Source organism: Ammodytes marinus (assembly GCF_949987685.1).
Source record: "Ammodytes marinus genome assembly, chromosome: 16".
In the NCBI taxonomy this organism is placed as follows: domain Eukaryota; kingdom Metazoa; phylum Chordata; class Actinopteri; order Uranoscopiformes; family Ammodytidae; genus Ammodytes; species Ammodytes marinus.
The window spans coordinates 20,163,938-20,191,781 of NC_137220.1; the positions used below are offsets into that span (position 1 = coordinate 20,163,938).

A 27,844-nucleotide genomic window follows, 5' to 3' on the forward strand; every position below is an offset into this window, starting at 1 on the left:
TTATGTAATTGAAGGCAGAGCATTTGAATGTTTTAGAATATTTTTACTATAGTTATGGCGTTTTTCTTAATTGAAATATGCTTTAGCTAAAAAAAAGGGTTACAAATATGTCTGAGAGCATTTCAAAACTTGGGTATTAAGCATGTTTCTTATACCCCATGGCATATCTACATGAACATAGCTTACATATATTTATAACAGTATTAAAAACTGGGTCTATCAACCAACTTTAGACACTTCCTCTCTCTAAATGTTACACAAATGACAGTAATCACAGATGTATATATTTGACCCCTGGTATTTACTGTACATCCCAAACCTTCCGCAATGTTTTTTTCCAGTTCAACCACAACATCCACTTCCTGTTCTTGTCCCTGTATGACTGCCATATGCTTATGTGTGATTTTTGGCCTGTTGGCTTCTTCATAGCTGCGTTTTCAACAATAAAGCGGCCATGGAATCAACAAGTGAGTGTGCAGATGTGTTTCTGCCACAATGCACACATGTGTGATTCATGGGACTTCCTCTCTTCTGCAGCACTGGCTCTGTGTTTTCTGAACATTATTGAACACATGATATTGCCTCAGACAGGACTGCCACTGATTGGTGCAGTAGTGGAGAATCTGCCAGATGCCCATTCGTTTTATTCCCACACTGTTTGTTTCACAAGCAGCAGCCCCAAGAACCACACGCACAGGATGACTGACATTTATTACAGAACTTGAGAATTTCTTGAAAAATGCCCATATCAACAGTGTGTGTGTGTGTTGTGTTTTATCCGGTTAGACCTTGAGCGGTAAGGACAAATGAGTCCAAACTCACCCTCATTACAGGTGCCAGTTTCCCACATTGCTCAGCCGGACACACCAACTGATTATATGAAGGCGTATCTACACTATGTATTCAGCTGTTGCATAACTTACTATGCACGTGCACTTCCATAAATGAGAGAGAGGCAACAAGGTAGCAGACATTTGAAGCTTGGAGCTGAAGGTGTTTACAGCTCAGGATGGATAGAGGCTGCTGGACACAGGCCCTGGCCCTTATGCTGGTCTTGGTCAGCACGTATGGAGAAGGTAATGGCATTTGTTTATTTTTTCCACCTTACATACTAACCAACTTTTATCCATTGTGTGAGCTTTAATGCGGGTGCATACTCTACATTATCTACAGCTGTAATGTTAGCCTGTGTAAATCCATTGTCTCCCCCGCATGTATAAATACCAGAATAAACAAGTATACATCTGTAGCTTTAATGAGTAAAGGTGGAGTCAGTGACACAAAGCCTGGGTAAACAGGTATGTAAACAAAGGGTATGTAAGCAAAGTGGGCCCACTGTAGCAAGCAACATGCCTGTTTACAGAGCTTTGGCTGTGTATTAACACTGGATTTTCAGTGCTCACACAGTAACTTCAAGTTGCAGAGTTATTCAATAATTTTGACAAAAATTGACTTTTACACATTTAAGGAAGTCTGCACAATCTGAAACATCAGCATATCTCGGACTACTATTTTCAACATATTGTAAATACTGTGTGAAGATTTACTGTAAAATAACTAATAAATAAATAATTATTTCTGTCACAGTTTTAATTTTTTCCCCAGAGCATAAGGCAGAAGTGGAAAGTGAGCTCCCTCTGGTCCCTATGCTGAGAAAGGATTACTGTTATAATCAGTTTTTCTAATTGCAGATATAGGATGGCTTTGTTTCCAACAGGGTCTCGCCCAGTTTGTTACACCATAGGAGTAGCCTGATAAAACTTCAGAAACGTAAAGCCCTGATAAATATAAATTCAAAAATGTTATCAACAATTTTAAAAAGGAAAGTGCGATTAGAACGTGCTTTGGCTTTCAAACTTGACAGGCTGGGACTGAAGCTCACGGATTGTGAACTGAATTTGCCATGTTTCCTCTGATTTGCTATGCTTGATGGAAGCAGAACTTTCCATACTTATATCTTTCTAATTTTAATATATACTGTATCATTGTTATTTTGTGTCTGACATGACAATAGTGCATGGTGTGTGTTGCTTGAAGTATTGCAACTCCCGTTATTGGATCCATCATCACATGTAACATGTTCTTGGTTCACTTTATACTGTATGTGTTTGCCTTGTCATTTTTTCTCTACTATACTCTGATGAGGACACGGCATTTTTGAAATGTGCCTTTTGCACCATTGAAGGCCACTGAAGGTTTATTTGCATCCGGAACAACAACACTGCCCTTAAACTGGTGACAAGACTGTGTGTGTGTGTGTGTGTTTGTTTTATGCCCGTATGAAAAGACATTCATGTGTTATCTGCTCACATCTTCAGCTTCATTTTCCTGGCACATGGATGACTTCATCAACGCGGTGAAGCAGGTAGAAGACTCGGACCCCGGTTCACAGCCAGTCACCGTGCTGAGGAGGCTGCGCAGGGCAGCTGGCCTTAACGACGCATTCACTCAGCACTTCCTCGGTAACACTGACCCTGGTGGCCCTGCATTGGACACTAACCTCTCGGCCTACATCAGCAAAGCGGTGCATCACCGGGTGACCGGGGACGGCAAAGAGGAAGGTGTGGTCCTGACTTCCGATGGCACCACTGTCGCCCTCATGCCGCTCCTCCTCGGGATGGAGGCTGGATTCCTGTCCAAGTCTAACAAGGGCTCTGTTCGGGGCCTGTACCAGCTCACTCTGGCCAAAGACCTAGGCCACTCTTTCAGACACGGCTCTCCCCTCACACTGAAGGCTCTGGGTCCTGATGGCTGCTGGGATAATCTAACCTCTCCTCAAGTCTTCACTCTCCTGGACGGGCCCACGACGCTCACCAACGCCCAGCTCAACGGAGGCATGGACGGGGTGGTGCTGGGGTCGGAGGTCTCTGATGAATCCAGACGTCCTCAGAAGCTCAGCAGCCTACTGACAGAGTACTACTGCCACCGGCTGGAGAGCGGGGGAATGGACACCGCCCCGCGCCTCATAGGCAGGCGTCGCAGGGAGAACTTCAGAGGCCTGATGGTCCCTCAGGTGCTGAGCAGACAGGCGGTGAAGTCGCTAGAGCTGCAAAGGAGACTGAAGGGCCGCTCCAAGATGAATGTGAAGGAGAAGAAGCAACCGATGGCTACGGTTAAAGATGGAATGAAAGAGTTCGTCCATAAGTTCATGGGTGAGTGTGTGAGATGGGACACATGATTCTGAAAACAATTGTTGTCTTTCAAATTAAGGATAACCCATCCATGTGATGGGGTCGAGTCGACGATTCTGGACGACTCTTGTTGTCAAAATCACTTTGTCAAAATCAGTAAATATTTCCCCCAGTCCTCTAGCTGTACGTAGTAGTGTGTGTGTATGTAAAAATGCAACTAGCCTTTCTAAAGCGCCTGGGGCTATACCACTGGATTTATTTTCAGCTCACACACAGTACAGACAGCAGGTAACACATCGTGGAGGAGATATTCACTGATTTTGACCAAAAGTAATTTTGACAACATTCTCCAGAATCCTAGATACACACCATTATTGATCTGTGATAATTGATGATTTTATCTGTGATCCGTTTCAGATTGTCCAGCCATCATCCCTCGCTGCATGTGGCGTGCTGAACCGTACAGAGGAACCCCCACCAACCTGTCCCTTCCCCTGTCCTTCATGTACATCCACCACACTCACTCACCGGGTCAGCCATGTCTGACCTTTCAGCAGTGCTCTGCTGACATGCGCTCCATGCAACGCTTCCACCAGGAGGACAGAGGCTGGGACGACATAGGATACAGGTATAGAAGCATTCCTTAGCTTTTTTGGTCAAATAGCCTACATTTCGCTGTCAACTCAAGGTGTCCTAAGATTGATTCCCTGTGCCCCCCCTCCACAGCTTTGTCGCAGGGTCTGACGGGTACATCTACGAGGGCAGGGGCTGGCACTGGCGAGGAGCTCACACCCTCGGACACAACTCTATAGGCTATGGCGTCTCCTTCATTGGGGACTACGCAGCCAGCCTGCCTTCGAAGCACTCCATGGGGCTGGTGAGAGACCAGCTAGCATCCTGCGCTATCGACGGCGGTCGACTGGCATCCGACTTCATTGTGCAGGGCCACAGGCAGGTGGTGAACACTTCCTGTCCTGGAGAGGCTTTCTATAAAGAGATCACAGCCTGGGAACGCTTTGGGGTATGTAGGCTACACAGGAGTGGTGATTTACATCAACAGGTGCTACATGGGTGTAGAAACAGAAAGGTTAAAACCACGTAAATGATGGCGCAAGACTCAGGAGCCTTTTATCATTAGGGTGCGTCATCCCTTGTCTTTTAGCCCTCCTGATTGAAACGTCAAGGCCATAGGTAGTTTTAGTGGCACTCTATTCTGTTTTCAAGTTAAAGTCTGTATAAGATGGGAAATAAATACTACACACTACTTTTAAATTGTTATATATTATACATATATCTACAAATTATAGTTATGGCTTTCACAGTATTTTTGACATAAGATTCTTTATTTCTTCTGTGGATATGTGTCAGAGCAATTAGTAGCTAGTAACTATGTAGCCTATATTATTTACCCAATTACTGAACTTAGGTAGGCTATAGCCACATCTCTAGCTAATTGTATTATTATTTCAGTATTATACTGTATGCAACTTCATAGTTCTACTCCACTACAGAGTGGAGAAAAGTAATGTACTACTTCACTATATTTAGCCTATCTGACAGATAGAAGTGACTTTCCCAACCTTTTTGGCATCTGACGTCTTGTTGAGACTGTCAGGAAATAAACTAAACTCATCTTATTACTATTACTTTCAGCCTATATAATTTATGCATGAATATCAGAAACTCTAGAATTTTAACATTGTTGATTTGCTTTCACCTAGCCCTACATTTTAAACAAACAACAAGCTCATACTGTTTCCCTTATTTGATTTCATATTTTACTTCCTAACAGGAAGTCAAGACAAGGAGATGATTTGCCTGACAAGAGGAAGGACCTTGGATGAAATAAAAGTTAACACAATAAATATTGCCTATTGCCTTACTCATATGTGATTGTTGCCATTCTTTTTAAACAATAGGGCCCTATGACATGTGTTGCATAAAACAATAGTCTATTTGTAATTACTGTGAATAGCATAAGTGGGAACTGAAGTAGCCTAAGTGTGGTGCCTACATTTACTCAAATAAACTTTCCCAGAGTAAAAAAATATTTGGCCTTTTTTAATTTTAATTACATTTTTTTTTTACACATTAACTTTTTTATAGCCTATTTGTAGCCTACACCACTTACTCATCAACAGTTAAGATGGAAATGTGCTTTTTACTCCATCACATTTTACAGATTACAATTTTCAGATCTCTAAAATAAAACGATTTTAAAAGTTGTTCTGTTTGCCTACATACAAAAATGTTGCTGTTAAAATCCTTTTGTTGTTGTTGCTTGTAATAAAGTGTCTTAGTGTTGCATTACTTCTTTGACCGAAGTTAAACACATACCTGTACAATGTTGTACTAGCCTTTGCTTGAGTATTTCCATTTTCAGCTACATTATAGCCTACTTCTAATCCACTTCAATTCAGAGGAAATATTCTATTACATTTATTTTATCATTTGAGTATAGCCTACTTTTAAGATTCAGATTGCTAATCCAAAAGAAATCAAGTAGCCTAATTATTATTATCAACTGATATGTTGATATTATTACAGATAACGATGGGATTGATCCGTGGGTGAAAATTCGCATAATAATCATTAGTAGGCTTTATGACGTAATTAAATTAGATTACATTTAGCCTACTAGCAGCATTCAGCATTATTGCATCAACAGTTAGCCTATATTACATATAATAATAATAGGCTACATGATTATGGAATAGGAAATTCTGCATTATGCGAAGACATTAACCTTTTGTTGGCTTAGGCAACTGTCAATATTTTGAGGAAAATAGGCCTACTAAAAAGCCTCCTTTTTTAATGCTGTGGTAGGTTACTGCCGAGTAGCCTACCTCTTCCACAGCCAGCAGAGGGCGCCAGGTCACCGTGTATTATCCAGTAGTACGGCGTTTATTGATCTCCATCATTTGGGGAATATTTGGTACACACGCTAATTGACAAAGTCAGTATGGCTATCCTACTCCTGCCCTTATCGATGCTTACATGGTATGCTCAGTAAAACACGTTATTGGTTGAAGTGGTGAACATGTGGGACAACATGACATCGCCAACTGTCACTAGTTGGCACAATTGATAATTTATCCTCTACCTGTCCATCTGAAATTATTTCTGACATATAAACGTTATCAGTGTATCGGGTTAGGGCTGCTCAGTCCTGCATTTCGCTGCAGAGCAAAGTGATTAAACCCGCCTGAGAAACAATACATCCTCTCGTGTGCATCCGCGTAACCACACAATACATTGGAATACAATCAGGGACAACTCGTAAAAGTTAAACTTATTCAACTTGGCAGTGCTGTTGGGGTGACTCTAAACCTCTTCCCGTCGCCCTCCCCCGTTGACGTTACGTACGCAGCCGTGGCGTGCCTGCGAGCCAAATAACATGGAGTCCTCCGTCTGGCATCTTCCAGGGATCCATGCGAAGACCTGAGCAAACGAGCGGGCTGGAAAACGGAGCAAGTTTAGGAGGAGCGGTCCCAACGTCTGGCGAGCATCTTGTCGGGGCGTTAAAGGCGTCAGCTCCGTCTTCAAAGTATGACCAGCGCTGCTTAGACAGCCAACCCTTTCCCCTTGCGATCCGCAAAGCAGGCCGATTCCAGTGAGTATTTGCACTTTCAGGGGGTGAAAAAGATGCATCCTATGGGCGTTTTTTATGGAGATGGGGGGTTAAACGGCATCGTGCGTGGATGCATTGTTGTTATACTCACCTGACAGCGACTGGATCGATATGAGCCACGTCCTCAGAGGGCCAGCCCGTGGGACACCTTGAGGTGCCCCGGTGTTTTTGCTACGTTTTGGGAAGGGGGCAGCAGGAGAGGACCGAGAGGACATAGGCCTGCAGTGTATAAAGGCCACTTATTTATAAGCATGTTGGTCGCCCTGTTTCATTCTTAAAGAGCAGACATTTTGTGAAAATGGGTCAGACAGTCCAAAAGCTGCAGCTGGCAAAATAATAAATAAATCCTGAAGAGGGCCAGAGCACGATACATTCTGCAGATTTGTCTTTCCTTTGGTCTGATGTGCTTTCTGTTTCTTCCCTACAAGCTGCCAGCTGTTCTAGCGCAGTCACTATGTGCAGCAGAGGCTGATCCAGCAGTGGTGGGTGTGAAATGGTTGGAACTTTTTGTAAAGCCACTAGATAGAAACTTTCATTTTGTTTTGTGTGTGTCTGTGTGTTGATGTGTCCAGAGGAAGAGGAGACTGCACCATGTAGGCTGGCCTCTCACCAGAGGGACTCCATACTGTTCTCTGGGGGGCCATGGAGCCAGAAGGGCCCCCCCTAACCCCAGGGACCAGCTATGGGCCCCAATCCTTAAACTCAGCACAAGACCCCGTCACCCCTGCCTCCCTCAGCTGCACCTTACAGGTGAGTCACCATCAGAAGGTATCATTGCTACCATCAGTGGCGTGCATAGACTCTGTAAGGGGCAGGGGCAAAACTACCGGGGTGCCCCTATGATAGAAAAAACGCAAAACGCTATAGTACTAGTTCTAAGTAATAACAGCATTGTCAGCGCATGTACATGAGGTAAGCCTTCGATGATAGCGCCTAGATTTTATTCCGCCTGCTGTATGCCCAGGTTTTGTTTTAGCAGTAAAATACACAACTGAAACATTTATTGACCGCACCAGTTCACCAGTTTGTAAACGCTGCCATACTGAGAAATACAGAGAGAGTTCTGTGGAGCTGATCAGCATAATCAACTTTGTGCACACCACTGGCTGCCATTACAATCATCTGACAATAAGAGCTGAGAGTTCACAAGACCTGTAATGTTTTCTCCTCTAGTCCTCATGTCCTCCAACCGTGAGCGACGGCCCGATGTCTGCCTCGTGCTCGTGGGGCCACGCTGGAGATGAAGAGGGCCCCAAGCAGACAGAGGGCCCTCAGCCAGGTGCAGAGCCGGGGAGGAACGCACAGAGGAGATTCAAGTCCTCAGCCTTTCCCTCCTCCCTCAGCTGGGACTCTGACTCTGAGAAAGAAACAATAGACGGTAACACGTGGCTTAATATCTATTGGAAAAAAAACCTGTTGCACAATGGAAGCCTGCAGTAGCAATTACAATCTGCAGCAAAGCTAGAAGCAGTACCGAGTGAGCTTAGCTATTACATGTAATATATCATTGTTGTCCCCTGATTGTTTTAAATGTTACTCAGTCTGCATGTATGTCTCTCATCATTTTCTCTGGATTGTATAACTGTTAAGCCGTGACGTGATGTTGTGTGTGTTTCGTGTGCTGCTGTGTGTCAGAGGAGGAGCTACAGCACTTTTCTAACCCTCACGGTCTGGCTGCTCACAGCCCAGGATCTCCTCCTTCTGGACTCAGGTAAGGAGAAGGAGGAAAGGCTAGTGAACTGATGGAAAGATGGATGGATGGATAGATAGATCGGATGGATGGATGGATGGACGGACGGACGGACGGACGGACGGACGGACGGACGGACGGACGGACGGACAGACAGACAGACAGACAGACAGACAGACAGACAGACAGACATATACTATCACCCATCAGCATCTGTAAAGATCACTGTTGGTAAAATCTGTACAAATTGTTAACTTGTGTTCAGACTGGGAGTGAAGCCAATTATCAATTGAAAAGTCCAAATTATATTATTATTTCCAGGAAACTTACCAAGTGTTTTTTTAAAGAAATTAGAGACCCATTAAATAAGACCCTTTACTGTTTTATTTCTAATTTAGAAGATAAGGCTGTTAACTGCTGTTATAAGGCTCTTTTAGTTTGTTTAGTTTAGTTTTTACACTGCCAGGAATACAATTATGGGGGATAAATACTTATTGCTGTATTTCTTTTTCTATTTAGATGGCCCAACAGGCATCACATATAAATATCAGATGCTGGCATCGGCATGGGACAAATACTTGTTTTTAACTCAACCGCATCAGATGCTAAAAACCAGAAAATATCCAGATAACATAGCGAAAGGCTGACCTCAGTGTCTTCAATGGTAACTATTGCTCTGAGAAAAACTGGTTAGAAACGTCATGAAACGCTCTTCCTTTCCGAATCCATCCAGACTTGATACTGAAGATGACCAAGAACCTGAAAAACTGTGGCAGTCCCACAGCAGCACTGACTCTCCTGCCCCCGTGGAGGGGTCTGACCACAACAACGACAGCACAAGGCCAAATACATCTCAGCTTGGCCCAACAGAATGTAAGTTCCATTTGGAAGAAACAGAATCAGCCTGCACATTTGATATCTTCCCTTTTCATTGATAATTCCTCTGTTTCTTCTCTTCCCAGTGGCAGACAGCAAAGTCTGGAATGTATCTGAGCGAGCCGAGCTGTTTCTGTCCAAGCGAAAACCAAAGGCAGGTTGCCAAATGGAGGAGGAGGAGGAGGAGGAGGAGGCGGTTTATAAAAGTGATTCAGAGAAAAGGCCCAAGGGGAAAGAAATCAAGGAGCCCGAGAGAGACGTGTACAGCTTCCCCGGAGACTCCGACCCTGAGAGTCCCCCTCCGGCCCCCTGGGCTCACTGCACATTTATTCAGCGCTGCAAAAAGAAGAGGGTGCTGCTCAGGCCCTTCTCTGGGCTGGGCTCCTTGAGGCCTGAGACTGACCAGAGGACAGGACTGAGTTCTCAAAAATCCAAACCCACTGAGCCGGCACAGCAGAGTGGAGGAGCAGGAGGGGTTTATGATTTTGATGAGGTCAACTTCGCAGAGGGAGCAGTGAAAGGACCGATAAAGTTCAGGGACAAAAGTGATGACAAAGAGGAAGACGGTGGGTTAGTGCCGGCTAAAGAAATCTTCACCTGTGTGGAATGTAGCATTTATTTCAAGAAACAGGTCCACTTGCAGGAGCACATAGTGGAGCACTGTCAGAGAGGTGCAGGGGGCGGCAGGCGTTCAGGGAAGGGCGGGCGTTTTCGGTGTGCGGAGTGTGGATGGAACCTTTCCAATCGCCTGGCGCTGGCAGACCACCACAGAAGGCACCAGGAGTCCCGTCTAAAGATCCTGGAGGAGATTGAGAAATTGAATGAAAACGGGAGAGAGATTGGGAAACTGGACAGTAAGGTGCTGAAGCGTTTGAGCTCAGAGTCTGACGTCACGCAAGACGCGAGCACCGTCTCAATGTCAGACCCAGAAATAGTCTCCTCTCCTGCTCTTTCCCCAGCCCCAGTTTCAACACCAGACGCACACACAGCACTTCTCCACCCAGACGCAACTCCGCCGAATTCAGCCCGGACTCCAGCTCAGGCCCGAGCTGTTTCTGCCCACCACCACCGCCGTCGCTTTGTCTGCCCCAAGTGTAACTTCAGCACAAGAACGCCCCAGGCACTGGCTAATCACACCAAGACCCACAACAGAAACAAACCCACTCGCCAGACGGACCCTCCATCCCCTAGTTCACCGTCACGTTTGGCATCTGCGTCCCTGGCCTGCGCTCATTGTGCCTTCCTGACCTCAAGTCAAACTGTAATGAGGGAACACCAGAAACTAGTTCACCCAGGACAGGTTTCCAGCAGTGCGGCGCAGGCTGAGGCGACTAGCCAGAGTCTAAAGTCTAATGAGGGAGCGGCTGATAGTTCAAATCCCACAGAGGATTCCGACCATCTCTCTGAGTCTGCATCTGGATCCCTACGAGAAGCAACTCAAGGCAGCATAAGCCAGCAGGGAACCATGGCCTCTGAGGACAGCAGCATAACACCAGACGTTGGCACAGCCCGGCCCACAAGTCAGCTGGTCTTCAAGAGTGTTGGGAACAGGAGATTCAGCCGGAGGGGGAAGAGTTGGACTAATCTGGACAAGTTTCAGCCCAGACCGGGAGACGACAAGCTGCAAGGGAGCGAAGAGGAAGAGCAGGATGGAGATCAGAGTGCAGAGCTTGACGCAGAGTGTTCCAAACAACAAGAGGCACACTCACCTGTTGAAGGGAAACTGCACACCAGAGCTCGCTCGGTCACAGGTGAGAATGGATGTGGAACAAAGAGACTTGACTAGTTGACTTTACTTGATTTCTTCCAAACAAACACAGTTTACATGCTACTTGTTCATTGCTTTGTATGTACTATGTGGCAGAAGACCATATCACACAGACCTAATTAAAGCGGCACCAATCAATTGTTTTCTATAAACAATGGATCAAATGACAATGTGTAAATTGAAAGGTGTGGCTTGTGGTGACAAAGCCACAGAGATGTATCACCCAACCCTTGTAGTGCATCTATGCGCACGGCACGGGGCATTAAAGCAGTTTTAAGCTAATTGTTTTCGGTTTTGCAGACCACCGCTTTACTGTTTTAGTTCACTCTTAACCACAGACATATTTTCTAGGCTGCAGTAGGCAGCTGTTTTCAATGATAAGAAGCTATTAAAAACCCACTGTAGTCTACCTGCCCAGCACCAAACAGCTGAGAGTAAGCGTTTGCATCTAGTTGGTAAACATAGTGGAGGATTTAACTGCTAAAGGGGCAGATATTTCCCCCAGAAAACCAAAACTAGCTTAAAGCACAGTGAATATTGAACTTTTTTTTTTTTGGATTTGCCAGGTGGAAAAAAGTATACGACTACAAGTAACTGCTAATTTCTCCCCATAACAGCTGGAGGTGTAAACCAGCAGCTGTGCCCCTAAACTTAAGCCATTCACAACTTATCGAGGCAAACGTATGTCAGTATAACATATAACCAAACTTTCTTTCTCCAGGGTTTTCATGCATTCTTAAGAGAGAGCTGGTCAATTAAGGGTTTGTATAAAAATATCTGCAGCAGAAAATTTAAGATTTATGGAAAAACTAGATTTGTCCCTGCATGTAAACACAGTGATAGCACTTCAGTGATAGTATTTCCGGCTCTATTGCACTTGTTTGTAGGGTTTGCTGTTGCTCTCCACGATGTCTGCAATTAACTTGGAAGAGTATGATGTGGTTATTACAATTGGGAATGAAACGGTCAATGGTCGTCACAGAACTACCACATTGAAAGCCAAGTTATAATAAACCAGAATTATACTTTTAAAGTGTAATTTGACATTTTAGAGTGTAACTCTGAGGTCAAACTATAAATATTTTTGTTATGTTATGTTATGCTTCTGTTAAGAAGCCAGTCAAACCCAAGCTGCACATACAGTATACATGAGTACTTGCCTGCTTGTCTGCTTGTTAAACATTGACTTTTTCTCTCTGGTCAGATGGCGCTACATTATCGCTCCCCCCTAAGAAGAGTGTGGAGGACGGAGCAGACAAGCTGGAAGTGGAGAGAGACGGAAAGGTTTTCTTCCTGAGGCGGAGCAGCCGGGTGACTGCTGCCATGACAGGCGTAGACAGTGACGATGAAGACGAGGAGGAAGACACTGACGAAGAGCGAGTGAGGCGCTTCCTGTCCGAGGGCATCTGGGGCGAGGAGGACAGAGACGAGACGGACGAGGACGCACTCAAGAGTGTGGAGAGGAAATGCCCTTACTGCCCCGATCGCTTTCACAACGGCATCGGGCTGGCCAATCACGTGAGAGGCCACCTGAACCGAGTGGGCGTCAGCTACAACGTGCGTCACTTCATATCCCCCGAGGAGGTCAACGCCATCGAGAAGAAGTTCGCCTATCAGAAGAAGAAAAAGAAAGGTCTGCGGCTTGTTTACATGTGTTAATGTAGGAGATTCTCAAGATTTTTTGTCTTTGTTTTCAATTTGTTTTTGCACACATGACCCTGATATGTGCCACATTATGTGACCTGCTATTTAAAGTGGTCACTATACGCTTGAAAAATGTCCAAATTCCAAATTTAACCAGATAGTGGTGCTAAATAAACAGTTAAGAAGCCACCAAAGTGATGACAATTCATCTCCAGGGGAAAGTGATTAATCTGGATCAAATTAAATGGCCATCTATCCAGTGTTTGAGACATTTCACCCCAAATCACAAATGTTATTCTGCTTTTGGCGCGAGAGGAAAAGACAGGAGGTCAGGGTTAGGGTTAGTCAATAGGATGCATTCTCTGGGGACTATTAAAGTCTGTACAAAATTTGCATGGTTATCCATCCAGCAGTTGTTGAGATAAAGTGACGGACTGACAGGCCGACATTACCATCATGAGGCTATATTGTTAGTGAAAAATCCCCCCCGTAATTGAACTCACAAGTTCGGCTGGTAAATCAAAGCCATCAAGGACATCCCTATGATTCAAGGGATCACAACAGCTTAGGAACCCAACAACACATCTGAAAAGTGTCACACTGCACATTCGCTCGGATGTCTAAACTGCCACTACTTCTTATTGCCTGTCGTCTCCCACAGTCGCCAACTTTGACCCGGGCACATTCAGCGTGATGCACTGCGAGTTCTGCAGCGCCGGCTTCGACACCCGGGCCGGCCTGTCCAGCCACGCCCGGGCACACCTACGCGACTTTGGCATCGTCAACTGGGACGTCACCATCTCGCCCATCCACATCCTGAGGGAGCTGTTCTCCAGCAGGCCCGACCTGGTCCTCCCCACAGCCCCCCCACGGAGCCAGGAAGAGTGGGATGAAATGGAGGAGGAGGAGGAGGAAGAGGAGGGGGAGGGAATGGTGGAGGTGAAGGTGGAGGGGGAGACCAGTGAGAGGGCGGTTTCTGATGAAGCACAGCCTCCGGCATCTCCTCAACACTGCAAGAAGGAGGACAGTGTGGGAGAGAGTGGGGGTAAGTCTTCCATTATGGACCCACACCTTAAATCAAGTAAAATATTTATTTATATAGCCCCAATATCACAAATAGCAGTTTGCCTCAGTGGGCTTCACAATCCCTACAGCCAGTCAGTGGTGTTCTCAGAAGGGGTGCAGAGTGCCTTAATGCCCTTTTTTTAAATGTTTATTCAAATAAATGTATTTGACCTGCAGGCTATAGACCTCCACACTTTCCCTAAGGTCATAAAAGGGGCAATTAAGTTGCTCAAAAATGATCCCTCCCCCAATAAAATGTTGATGCGGGAAAAAATGGAAGAAACCTCAGGGAGAGCAAGAGAGGAGGGATCCCTCTCCCAGGATGATGGGAAGATGTGCAATATCATAAAAAAGTAGTAGTGCTGTTCTGAATACACTTTGTTTGGTTTTACTGTTTGTTGCTGTTGTGTTTGATGGTTATTACCTGGTGGTGACCCTGTCAGTGTTTGCCCTTTGAACTTGATGCAGGGTTTAGCTCAGTAATGAGACCCTGAGGGATGATGTGGATGAGGCCTATTACAAACGCACAAAGCAAGTGGGAAGTGTCAGTTCCGATGGTGTTATTGTGTTGGTGTTATTGCATCTGATATGTCTGTTTGCCTTATGTGCGCTGTGTGAAGTGTTTGAGTCAGGATGGTGGCTGTCGAGAAAATCAGAGAGAGAGCGAGAGAGAGAGAGCGTGTGTGTGTGTGTGTGTGTGTTTGTGAGAGTTAAAGAGAAAGAGAGAGAAGAAGAGAGAGAGTCCCTGATGCCCGTGGTTGATGTGGCACTCGGTGCATTTATCCCAACCTCCGCCTCCACTCGATTGGTCACGCCTTAGTTTAGCGGTGCATATGGGGGCAAAATGGCTGCTTCCACCTCCCCGTAGACCCAAACAATAGCGGAAAAAACTGTCTGGCCTCAGCTGCCGGGGAGTCCGATGCACTGCGGTTGCGGACCGGTGAGTAACGCGCGCTGTAGCCTAATGCCAGTGCCCCTCGGATCGCGCGGCGGCGTCGCACACCGTCTCTCGCCGCATCTTTCTGTCACATTTGGTGCCAGACGAGAGACATAAAAAAAGAGAGTAAAAAAAGTCAGTTATCATTTGAGAACGTGTGGAAAGAAAATCAATGTCGCGCGCGGCCATGCAGGTAGCCCCATGACATGCATGTCAAAAGCTCGTAAAGCGGTCCATTGGCACTGTTTCGGGTGTTTCCGTTGTGCACGCGCGGATCAATTGCGATGATTTGTCGCTGTAGTGATGTTGTTGTAACTCTTTGTGTTTTCTTAGTGTCTGTGTGTGTTTTTTTTTATTGTGCACGTCTGGGATGACGTTCAGTATTTGCAATGCTGCAGGATCTCTAAAATTACCTACAGTTGCCCAATCCTCGCCATTTTACTTTGCTTTGATTTTTGATACTAGAGGACACGCTGTGCTCTCAAGTGCACGCATTTGTGCATGTTTGTGAATAATAAACTAAGAAGTAGGCTACGATCGCCCGGGGTAACGCGGTAACTTTGTGGACTGCAGGCGGTCGTAGGCAGTAATCTTATTACAACTTATCCCGATCCACCAAGTATAAAAGTAGCACTTTTACTTGGAAGTGTCGGGTTGCTCGGTGTGTTACTCCTCAGCCTGGATGGTCACAAAGTCAAGTTAGCGGGGTCACTCGCTAGGCTACTTGTGCCGTTATTGTTTTTACTCCAAATAAATCCTAAGGCTGATGATTTGGCATTGTCTTCCTTATTATAACAGGCGGCGTTATAACGCTGCGCTCCGAGGTGTCACACTCACATCGCCGCTCCTTTACAGTCAAGAGATGAACTGACAAGCGCAGAGCCGCCCACCAGACAAAAAGCATTGTCTGTCTCCACGACGTCTCTTTTGATTTACCGATTTGTCGCAGAAAATGGCACTTTTGTCCCAGGAATGCATGACTGCGGGGGAAACCGAGACTGCCATGTTTGTTTCATACAGATCAGCAATTATCACTTATTTTTCCGAATTTGAATGCTTGCTTAGCAGAAGACGTTATGCGCTGTTATAACAAGGACTGGTAAATTATAGGCAATGATCTCTCCAGACTGAAATTATTTTTCTGCTCTCAGCTCTCTGCATCTCATAATTATTCCCCTTGAGGCGTTTACACAAATGTTTTAAATGCTTTAAAAGGCAGACTTATCTTAGAGGCATTTTCAGAATCAGTCAGTGATGAGGTGGATTTTTATTAGGCGATATACATTTTTTTAAAGTGATTTATTGTCATTTTAGTTGGCCTCATTAACGTGGCATTTATGCACTCACGGTGGATATGGTCTGTATCATTGCTTTAGGTGAGGAGGAGGAAGCAGCTGAAGAAGAGGATGAGCTGCGGAGGCTTCCAGATGTGGACGGTCTGCGCCTGAGCCCTGGGAGCAACAGCGTGGACTCAGACGGCCTCTCCCCCGGGCACAATGCAGATTCCCAGGGTGAGAGAGAGAGAAATGTGGCAAGGCTGACCCCAGAGTGTTGACAAGGGATCTGATTTGCTACGGCAAAGCAAAGCCCTATCGTAGCTGTCGTTGGTGGGGAAATGTAAAAACTGACCTTGGGTCAGCGTCAGGGGGTGGTCCCCAGGGGAAATCCTGAGTAGACAAATGCATTTAGGAGCTAATGAGAGCACCTCACACTTGGCTGGTGTTGCAGGGTGACAGGAAGGGTAAGTGAGGTGACGCGTCCTCTGGGATTTCTGTGGCCTCTAAAAGAACCTCAGCCACCTGCTGTTGTTCTGCAAACTTTGTGTTAGCGCTGCACCTGGTTTAAATAATGAAAGACTACATGAACAGTTTGTTAGGACGGTTACACGCCTGCTTGTTCGGTTCTCTTTCACACCTATTGTTTCCTCTGGTCCGAATCAGTGGGTGAAGGGAACCAAAATGCAGCAGCAAAAGCAACAGTAGAAAGTACTTTTCACTCATTGGTCAGAGGTGGCAGGAGCAATAATGTTGTTCCTGAACCACTTTACAATTGGTCAGAATGTTCATACTTGAAAACCCCAAAAAGAAATTACAGGAAGTACATTGTCTTCCTAATCCTATAATGCACAGCGTAGCTTGCTTACGGGAGCTTGTTTAGTGCAAACATATTCTATCTACTATACTATATACTATGCTTAGTACAGTTGTGTTGGACTCGCACCACAAACAAACTGCCCCAAAAGTTTGTTTGGAAGCGTAGATCGAGATCACCTTTCGACAAGGTCAAGGTCCTCTTTTGCACAAATGAACCACAGCGAAGTTGGAAAAACAAACCAGAGTTTTGTTTCAATCCAACCAAACTAGGCTTGTGTGAAACCACCCTTTAGAAAATAATGTCTCCTCTGTTCTCGCCTCTTTGTTCCAGTCCAAGACTTAAAGTGCGCGTTGTGTGGAGCTCAGTTTGAGACCCGGCGGGGCCTGTCCAGCCACGCCCGCTCCCACCTGCGCCAACTGGGCATCAGCGTCTCGGAGAGCAGCGGGGCGCCCATCCATCTCCTTTACCAGATCACCAAGGAGCGAGACGCAGACGGCCACATAAGCTCCCCTCTTCCACAGCCAGCTCAGAAAGATGAGGAGGATCTAGGAGACATGGACCTGGACCAGAAACCCATCCCTCTGTCCGCCCTGGCCAGAGCGGTGAAAGCGGTGCCCCTGTCTCCCTCACGCACGCCCACCCCTTCCCCCGGTGCCTCTCCGGCCGCGCCCCGCTCCGTCTCCCCTCCCTCGGTGGTGAGGAAAGCCCCCATCTCCTCCCTGCTGCCCGTGTCTTCGCCCCTGCGCTCACCGGAGCACAAGGCACAAGGGGGATTGAAAAGCCTGACCTCCAGTTTCTCGGCCACTTCCACCCTCTCAACGTCCAAACCCCTCTGGGCACCGCAGGAGAATGACGCTCCACTCAACCTCAGTAAGTGTCAATGCCTTAAGAAAGTTACATTGTTGGCAGGGCTGGCTCGAGTCATTTGAATATACTACTATACGTCAGTTAGGTATTCAAGGCATTCCAGTATGCGGAAACTTTTTTTTTTTTTTTTTACAAAACTTTTTGCAAAAGTAGATTAAACAACAATACATTTTGTCAGCACATTACTTATTTACATTTTTATATTTATTTTTATAGATATAGCCGTTATTAATACATAATGAATATGGAAAATAGAAATGTAAAGCTTATTCAGGATAAAACATCATCAACTGGCGCAGTGCATCCACGTGACCTTATCTAAGGTTGAATAGACCAGCTGAAGATGCTGAAGATATCTACATTGAAGATATCTATATTGGATTATTTTAAATTGTAACAGGACAAAAAAAAATTGCAGGATGTGTGGCCCAGGCCTAATTACGTGTATGCTCATTGGGATTCATAATGTTGTTTTTAACTGTTTCTTTGTTCATAGTTCTAATTAGTCTAAGGCAGTTATTTTCTTCTTCTTTCGGGTGCAGCCCTGGAGGTGGACCCCAACAAGGACATCGTTTGTCAGCTGTGTGGCGCCTGGTTCGAGACGCGGAAGGGCTTGTCCAGCCACGCTCGAGCCCACCTGCGGCACTTTGGGGTGGAGTACTCTGAGTCCAAGGGCTCCCCCATCGACCTGCTCAACCAGCTCATCGACACGGACGACTTCAAGCACAAAGCCGGCGCCATGCAGCCAGACGGCCACGCGGAACGCTCGGGCTACTCCACCACAACACTCCACTCCCTGAAGCAGTCTCCCCTGCTCAGCCTCTCCTCTCCATCCCTCCTCTATAAGGTGACCACGGCCAGGGGCGGCTCCACTTCCAAAGCTACCTCTTCCTCCTCTCTACTTGGCCCGCCCGCCAAGCGTCACAAGTCTTCTTCCATGCGGGTCTTCCGCCTGAGTAGCGGGGAGCTCATGGCCCTTCCACACAGTGAGTATTGATTGCTTTGCCAGGACTGATGGTGGATTAGATCTTTTCTGATGAGTCAGTGATTCTGTAGAAAGCTTGATGTCAAAATCACTTTTTAGTCAAAATCACTGAATATCTTCTCACGATCCACTACCTGTTCGCACTGTGTGTGTGCACCGCAAAACAATCTCATGTTTAAACACAACCTAGGTTCTGTTAATAACTGGTTGGTAAACAAAGGGTATGTCAACACAGGGGGCTCACCGTTGCTAGCAACATGCCCGTTTGAACAGAGCATAGGTTGTGTATGAACATTTGATTTTGTTTTCAGCCGTGTGCACAGTACGAACAGGCAGCGGATCGTGAGGAAAATAGTCACTGATGATTTTGACAACAACTATTCTCCAAAAAATCGCTGACTCCCCTTTAAAAAATGCTCATTCCCCTTCTCTACTCTACCAGGTGAACCGCCAAAGGAAATCGGCTGCGAGTTCTGCGGCGAGTATTTTGAGAATCGTAAAGGCCTCTCCAGCCACGCCCGCTCCCACCTGCGACAGATGGGCATCACCGAGTGGTCCGTCAACGGCTCTCCCATCGACACCCTGAGGGAGGTCATCACCCGACGGGGCCTGCCCTGCGCTCTCCCTCTCAAGCCTCTCAAACCTCCTCCTCCACCGTCCTCCCCGGGACCCCCTCGCTCGCCTCTGTCCACCTCCTCCTCCTCCTCTCCTTCGGCCATGCTCCTCAGTCGTCTGCCCTTTGCCTTCGCCCGGCCCTCCAGCCCCGCTCAGCCCGCCTCAATGGCTAAGTCCAGCACAACGTCTTCTCCGAGCGGGCTGATCCTCAAGCTTAAGCCTGAGCCGCTGCAGCTGGAGATCACCGCGCCCGCCGCAGCTGTTACGGGGAGATCGTCCTCCGGCTTCTCCAGTGAACCTCTCAACTGGAGCAGCTCTGACAGCGTGTTCCCCCTCAATCTGGGTAACTGTAGCAGTCCTCAGTTTTTGTCTGCAAGGCTTCGTTAGCAATCTTAAGAAGCTATAATGCGTAGCTTTTTCATGTGAAACGATTGTCGGTTACATTCAAGCCATTGCCAAATTAGTTCAAATCAGCTCCACAAAACTCTCTCTTTGTTTCTCAGTATGGCAGCGTTTACGAACTGGTGTCGCCCGGCCTAGAATTGTTTAATTTGTTGATTCTACTGCTAAAAACATGGACGTACAGCACCAGGGATAAAATCCATACTCGATCATCGAGGGCTAACCTTGTGTAAATTCGCAGACAGTGTTGTGGTAATAACTTAGAATTCCTCATGGGGGCGACAGAAGTTACGCACTATAGCTTTAAAGGTGCAGTCTGTAAATGGAATTGGCATTTTTCAGAATAAACTTGGTATGAATTGAATATAATGTTGGCAAGTGTTTAATCACTTTTTATTTCCTTTGAATAAACATTTTATAGTAAGCTCTTTGAGTGTGAGAGAAGCGCTATATAAATGAAAGATATTATTATTTTTATTACATAAGAGTGGGGCACATTTCCGTGTTGCACTGCCATTTTTTTTTATAGTGGGTTTCTGCTGGAAATGCATGAAATGCTGTACATGCCAAACTTTCTTGAACTTCTTTGGCCAGGACCCCTTGTCAGGCAACCGGCAGAGACTACAGGAAGTGGCTGAGAATTGACAGAGTAGCCTACATGATTTTTGCAGTAACTTTAAAAAAAAATGTTTTACTACTTGTAAACAAACTAGATATAACGTGGTATTTTCTTAGCCTTATAGTAGTGCTAGTACAAGGATTTTGTCATCTTTGAACAAGCTCGCTGTTTCCCCGTTTCCATCAGTTACCATATGCTAAGCTAAACAACCGATTGTCTGCACGTATCTATCTCTCAACAAGAAAGCAAATAAGTGTATCTCAAAATTAGAACTTTTTTTCTAAGTAAACTTGCAAAAAATACAATCTTGCCATGAACTTTCTCCCTCTGCTGTCTTTGCAGCCATGGCGCATGAAGTGGAGCCTTTAAGAGATATCCGCTGTGAGTTCTGTGGGGAGTATTTCGAGAACCGTAAAGGCCTCTCCAGCCACGCCCGCTCCCACCTGCGACAGATGGGCATCACCGAGTGGTCCGTCAACGGCTCTCCCATCGACACCCTGAGGGAGGTCATGCACAAGAGAGGGCTGGGCTCCTCCTCTCGCTCTGACCAGGCTGTGAAGAAGGAGTCGGGCCACGGAGCAAGCAGTCCCCTATGGGAGAACACAGGGGGGCCCTTCAGCACAGAGGGGTTGGGCTTTTCCAGCTACCAGTCCTCCAAATACCGTAAATCTCCCCTCAGCCTGCTGCAGTCGGGGTCTAGGCTCCATAAGCAGGGCCTGGGGTCCGTGGGCGCTTCTGCAACCCCACCTGCAGGGAAGTATTTCAGGATGTCTCCACTGGGCAAAAGGCCTCTGTCTGAGGACGCCCAATCAGCAGAGACTGGACACTCGTCTCCACTTCAGCTCAAGACTTACTCATCTCTGCCACAGGATTTCTCCTTCAAAAGAAAACCCTCCCCAGAAAAGCACGGACACCAGGGTAAGTCATTGTGAGGTGTTTGTGCTGCTGAACCTTATTCTTTAAAACAAGGCCCCCAGCTTCACTATTATATTTGACCGTATCCCTACAGATCCCAGTTGTGAGCTGTGCGGCTTCTACTTTGAGAACCGTAAGGCTCTGGCCAGTCATGCGCGTGCCCACCTGAGGCAGTTTGGTGTGACCGAGTGGTGTGTGAATGGATCCCCCATAGAGACGCTTAGCGCCTGGATGCGCAGCAGGCCGCAGAAGGTGTTGGAGATGCACCGGAGTTACATGCAGGGCAGCCGCACCACCCTCAAGAAGGTAAGGAGAGGCTTCCGGCCAGAAAGCTTGTTATTCTCTTCAATGTAAAGCCTTGTTTCAAGCGAGCGGCACCGCACGGCTCGGCACGCATTTATTTGCATTTCCACAGCCAAAAGTTGGAAATGGTACAATTATAAGCAAACCACGCGGCACCTTTTTTTGTCATCCTTTATGTGCCAAGTCGTCCCAAAGGTTCCCAGAAGGGTAGAGCTACACACTGCTCTCCGATGGTCGACAGAATCATATTTTCCATGCAAAAGATAAACCGCTGTGTGTAGTCACCTTGGCAAGAAGTCTTGTGTTGTGTCAGCAGGCTACACTGTGTCCCGCTGCTACGATGTCACAATAGTAACATAGCTTCAGTGAAGTGAAGTCTATTCATTATGGGTGTGATTTCTCCTTGATAGCAAACATTTTAAATATCATTGGAAGAACTTGTGTCTCCCACAAAGCTAAGCTGCTATACAGTACAACATAGTAACCCACTGTGCTCCCTTTGTGACACACTCGCCCTCCTCCAGGTGCCTTTGAATAGGCGTCATGCCTGGAGATCTAACGGGCCTCGGCTGGTGGCGCGACAGACATTTTGTGTCTTGGAAACGCTTCAGACGTGTTGTCTAGCAGCTTTGAGCCTTACTGTAGATCCTGTGTCTTAACACCCTGCGAAAATCACTGCGGGGACAGATGCCAGAACAACTCAGCTATTGACTCGATAGTTGCCATAGTAACCAGGGTGCCTGGCAGCTTATGTTTCATCCTCAGATAAATTATGGCATGCTGTTGATAGGAGAAAACGTACGCTTTTCTTCTTTTCTTTTTTCTCTTTCTTTCCTTTTCTCCCTCCTGAATTAGTTTCTGGTGCATTTGCGTCACTCTCTCTCTCCCTCTCCCTCTCCCTGAGCTGTGATGTGACACACATACAGAATGGATCACCTGTCTAAATGTCCTTGTGATCATATTGCAAAGGTTTTTTTCATTAGGAATGAACTAAGCTGTGTGTTGTTGCACCCGTATTGTTAGGCTTGAATCGGAAGGCCGAGTAGTGACTGATGGAATGATTTGAAATAGACTTAAACATACAGACCATTCTTTGATTAAATGATTGCCTGGAAATTGAAAAATGTTGTTATGTGGTAATCATGAGGCCATTTTTACAAGCAAAGATGTTTAACGTGACCTAGTTCCAGTTGCTTATAGGGAAAGGATGTGCTACTTTCTTATGCGGCCTTATTAGGTCGTAAACTCAATGTGTTGTATGCAAGTAACCCGTCACATTGGGCTGAAGGAAATTGTGATAGGAAATATGGGGGGAAATGACGATCATAATTTTTCCAGAGTCCATTGGTGATGTCTTTAAAAAGGTCTTGTTTTTTCTGAACATTCCATTAACCAAAAAAGATAATAAGCCAACAATGATTTTGAACAGAGAAAAGCAGAAATGATTCACAAATGTCATAGTCTGAAACCAGAGAATGTAGTTGAGTAGTTGACAGTTCATTTCCTGTTGATCGCAGTAATCTGCCAGTCAGCACAGACACGATGCATAGTTTAGTATTCTAGTTACATGGCAGTATTAATACCTAAAAAACAGTATTTTGGATTTTTATTTGCAAAATGGTGACTTACTTGCTTATTTACATGCATGTGATCGTAATTGGTCTCTTAATAAATGCTTTTATAATGACTGGTGCACTTTAATGGTTATCAGTTATCTTAAAGCACAGGGATGCTGTGCTAAATTAATTGTAAAACAACAAATAACAAAACAGAATGTTTTCTGTCACTGCTGTCTAAATGATTATCATTTCCAATTAGAGATCAATTCCAGATACATTAGTCTGACTCACATACTATCTTCTAAATATATATTTTAAATATACAGGTACCTATTAGATCTCCATATTGCTTTGCTCATATATGGAAAAGTCAATCTAAAAAAATAATACGTTTATACAAAGACCAATTAACCAACTATTATTGTATAGATAACATTATACTCTACAGAGCTGTGTGTGTTTTTGTTATCTTTGGACAGAGACAAGCTAGCCGTTTCCCTCTTTATCCGGTCTTTATGCTAAGCTACGCTAACAAGCTGCTGGCTGTTGCTTCACATTTACTGCACAGATATGTGAGTGGAGTGGTATCAATCTTCTCATCTAACTCACAGCAATAAAGTGAATGTCCCAACATGTCTAACTATTCCTTTAAGATTCCATTAATTCTATCAGTATTTTATGATTTATTTTTTTGAGAGAGATTAAGCATTATTTTGAGCCTTTTTATGACCTTGTTAGTCCAACTACCCTTGTATGATGTTATATGATAATAACACCTGGCCAGGCTGCTCATGCATCCCTCGTTGGTACAATGCTGATGAGAATTCTAATCGTATAATTCTATCCATCTCCATATCGCAGAAGGCCTCCTCTTCCTCCTCCTCTTCCTCCTCCTGGTCTTCTTCCCTGGCTGTGAGCCTGGTGCGTCCGCTGAGTCGTGAGGTCAGCCAGGGATCTTCCAGGTCAGCAGAGTGTGAGGCTGGTACCCACCCACAGGGGGCTCCCCTCAGGCCAGGTCGCAGCAGTCCCTGCCCCACACGGCTCACCGGCAGCCTCCCGCTCCAAGCACAGGTGGCACGCAGCGAGCTCAACGTACGCCTGCCCAGAGGTACACGCCACGCATATGCTCATGCTTTCATGTTTTATTGCCTCAGCTTTGGACAGATCGCTTTAAAAAAAATGTAATTGTTCTTTTATTGAGTCCATTTTTACATTGGGAAAGATCCGTCGGTTCGGCAACCCTAGTATTGGTGACAAAAAAATGCTTGGAAAAATGTTCCTGCTTTGCCAGAAGACCATTGACCTTGACCTGGATAACCTTGGACATATTTACTAAGTGAGAGCCTTCGAAAGGCAAAGGCCATTCTGTCTGACCCTCAGCATCCTCTCCATGTAGAGTTTGACTTTATGGTACTGTTTTTATTACTGAATGCAGAACAAATTGCACCTCGGGGACAATAGATATGTATCAAATCAAATCAAATCATGCACTCGGACAGAGTACATTTGCCTGCATGTAATATCACATACTGACGACTTGTCAATTGAATGTATTCTGGTTGAGGTAGTGCTAGCCTTACTAGTTTATTTCAAATATTTGACTCATCCTACATGTCTACTGATATTTGCTAAGGTTGCTAAGCTGTTTTTAGCCACGCTTTAGCATGCCAACATCGAGGTTCTGGGATGGTTAGTGACAGTGAGTTGCCTTTCATCTTTATTTGTTGATGTTGAGTCGGCTCGCTTTATGTCTTTGAAAAGAACTGATGCGGTCCCATGTGAACATCAGATCTATTGAAGAATATATGAACAAAATGAATTGAGAAAAAAAGAGATGTATTGTAATTTATGCATCTGCTGGGTTAAGGAAGAAAATCCTCCTCATTGGCTTTCAACAAAATGACTTTTTGCACTAACCCTGTTTGTCTCTTCCCTCTCTTCTCACTAAGGTTTTGAGCGTCGGCCCTTGAAGCACCCGTCTTTCCCGGATGGAACTGAGAGGGACAGCGGCTCCCCTAAGCCCCCCCGCACAGGCACCATCCCTGCCCTGGTGCCCAAACCCCCCTCCTACCCACTGGTCAAACTGGTGGGCAAGTTCTACACCCTCAAGTGCCGGTAAGTGCAACCTGTGTGTCTGCCCTTAACATTAGATATTTGGAGACAGCATCATTAATACAACTGTGTGTATGATTTTTAAATAGTCCTTTAAACCCAAGCAGTAATCTCCACCCCCACAGATTTCTCCACGTTTAATTGCTAATGCACTATATTGAGAATAGGGAATCATTTGAGATTTTGTGGAAACATGAGTGAGCGAAGTGAAAAACTGAGTTGTTCAGTGTTTCTTCACACATGTTTGGATATTTGGTGTCCTTACCAGCCCATAATAGAAGTTTATTTTGGGCTGTTTGTGTCAGAAAAGGTGTAAATCCACATGCTGTTCAAATGAGTTGCGGAATGTGATCCAACACTATTAAGCTCATTAGCATATTACACCCCCCATGTGTAGCTCCAAATTGCACACCAGAGACTCTGCAGCTCATCAACATATCATACTTCCCATAGGTAGTCCATACATAAGGCCCCAGAGGTACATTTACTTAGTGTTAAAGCAGTGAAAAATCCTACATGATTTGGCTTATCAGGGCAGACTGGGCGTTTTTTTTTACAAGGGGGGATTTGGTGCTAACAATAACTGTTTTAGAAAGAGGGTGAAAAGGGCTGGAAATAGACGATGAAGATTGTGTGATTGTGGCAAAGTGAGAAAAATTATGCTTTTTTTGAACAATAAACAAAAAAAAACTGCTTCTAGTACACTTCAAAAATACACTTTGAATCAAGACAAATTATATGTCCCCTTTAAGTTGTAATACAACTGCAGTTCAAATATTTTACAAACTTTTGCTTTGTGTTTTATTTTATTTTGTGTGTACTGGTGCCACAAGGTGTACGTGGTCCATTGTTAAGCTGCACAATAATTCCCATCTTTTAACTCATTTGTCTTGTCTGAAGGTTCTGCGAGGTGGAGTTTCACGGTCCGCTGTCGGTGCAGGAGGACTGGATCAGACACCTCCAGCAGCACATCCTCAAGATGAACTACAACAAGCCCAAAGCTGAGCCCGCCGCCCCCCCTGCCCCGGGCCAGGCAAAGGCTCCAGCCTCCACCTCTACCTCCAGCACAACCTCTTCCACCACCACACCTGCCATCTCCCCTCTCCCCACCCGCACTACAGCTCCCAGCAGCCCCGAGTGCGCTCCTCCTGTCACTGCCACCGAGATAGTTAAGGCCTCAGAGGAGCAGCCTAAAACGTCTCCGGCTCCCATTCCCCTGCCCGCCCAGACAGTGTAAGCTCAAATTCGTCGTCACTGTCCTTTGACCATCTTTTTGTGTTTTCCTGCGTTTTTCCCTTTTTCCTCCATCCGTTTCTGTCCCTTGGCCTTCACAGAGTGTTCCCCCTCCAAACAGCCCTCTGAGCACCTTTTTGGAAGCAACTTTCTAGACTGTTACTAATTCCCCTGGGTTACCATGGGAACAAAGCTCCCGTGGCTTATCTGTGCACCGGGCGATGGACGCTTGTGGGAAGTGTCCGAGGTGAACCAGTGTTTTGGGGCTTTGCCTTGTCCAAATTGAATGTCCGGGCATTGACGTGGACCGTTGCTGTACCTCTGCTGCTGTTCACTGGCTGACGTAGGGGCTAATGTAGCCCTTTATCAACCTGCCCCGTATTAACAGTGCATTACTGAGACCGCTGAGTATTTGACCATTTCTATCAGCACGCTGGTAGCGCTGGCCTCAGCCTCTCACCTAAAAACGTTCCTGACTGAGATTAACTGACATTCATAATCATGCTAGTCTCGTGGTCGAGACTTCAAACATGTCGTAACACTTAGTGTTAAAAAAACAGGCACTTTTAATGTTGACATTGTCACTGAGCACTTACTGAGACGCCCATTTAAAATGGGTGGAATCTGTCAAAGACTTAATTCCGATTGGTTAAAAAGGAGCAAGAAGTGGAAGCACACCCAAAAAAAAGGGAAGATCCCTCCTCCCAAGTTAACTTTATAATGTAATACTGACCCCAAAATATACATTTAGTTTGAATGTAGCTTAAAGCACCTATTCATACTTTATATGCGCACATTCATACACAATCAAATATTTGTCCCTGTGTTATTATTACACCATTGACGGTTTGACCTTTCATGATGTAACTACTCCACAGAAGCAGGGTCATAGAAAACCTTTAAGGTTACACTTTTCAATGTTATTTTTTCCATTGGCAGTTTTGCCATGTTCTTCCTGCCTTTTTTTCAACCCAAATTATTATTTATTTATTATTATGCATCTGAATGTGCTAAGTTAGATAATTTTAAAGCTTAAGTAAAACTTTGGAATGTTTGGTAATAGGTCAGCGGTGCACTTTTACACAAGTGCAAAGTGTGTGTGTGTGTGTGTGTGTGTGTGTGTGTGTGTGTGTGTGTGTGTGTGTGTGTGTGTGTGTATGTGTACATACTACATGGCAAATGTGCATTTAGTTTTTCCATTTTAAAGAGATAGACATAGAAGTAAAACTGCTTGATAGGAAGACACCTCCTTGGCTCAAAGTGAACTAAGCCTGTGGGAGCCTGTCCGTTCTGCTCTGATGGGGACTTGGATGCATCCGTCGTCATGTCACGATGTGCCAAAGAGTCAGTTCACTTCCTGGTCTTGCCTCTGTAAAAAGCTGTTTACATTGGACCTGA

General features: G+C 45.5%; 2 protein-coding genes across 2 annotated transcripts; both read left to right on the top strand.

Moving 5' to 3' along the window:
• Positions 1 to 1,009: 1,009 nt before the first annotated feature.
• Positions 1,010 to 5,016, top strand: pglyrp6 (peptidoglycan recognition protein 6; the record flags this gene model as incomplete). The annotated part of the gene is made up of 5 exons (XM_080043625.1): positions 1,010 to 1,076; positions 2,319 to 3,152; positions 3,549 to 3,759; positions 3,858 to 4,152; positions 4,924 to 5,016. The coding sequence occupies 5 exons, from the start codon at positions 1,010 to 1,012 to the stop codon at positions 4,942 to 4,944; spliced, it is 1,428 nt and encodes a 475-aa protein (XP_079899751.1). The 3' UTR covers positions 4,945 to 5,016.
• Positions 5,017 to 7,404: 2,388 nt separating this feature from the next.
• Positions 7,405 to 27,604, top strand: wizb (WIZ zinc finger b; the record flags this gene model as incomplete). The annotated part of the gene is made up of 16 exons (XM_080043358.1): positions 7,405 to 7,512; positions 7,936 to 8,140; positions 8,398 to 8,473; positions 9,186 to 9,325; positions 9,415 to 11,079; positions 12,301 to 12,729; positions 13,402 to 13,785; positions 16,119 to 16,253; positions 17,167 to 17,706; positions 18,246 to 18,689; positions 19,131 to 19,646; positions 20,667 to 21,242; positions 21,334 to 21,545; positions 23,963 to 24,209; positions 25,051 to 25,216; positions 26,114 to 27,604. The coding sequence occupies 16 exons, from the start codon at positions 7,405 to 7,407 to the stop codon at positions 26,448 to 26,450; spliced, it is 6,180 nt and encodes a 2,059-aa protein (XP_079899484.1). The 3' UTR covers positions 26,451 to 27,604.
• Between the last annotated feature and the right edge of the window lie 240 nt (positions 27,605 to 27,844).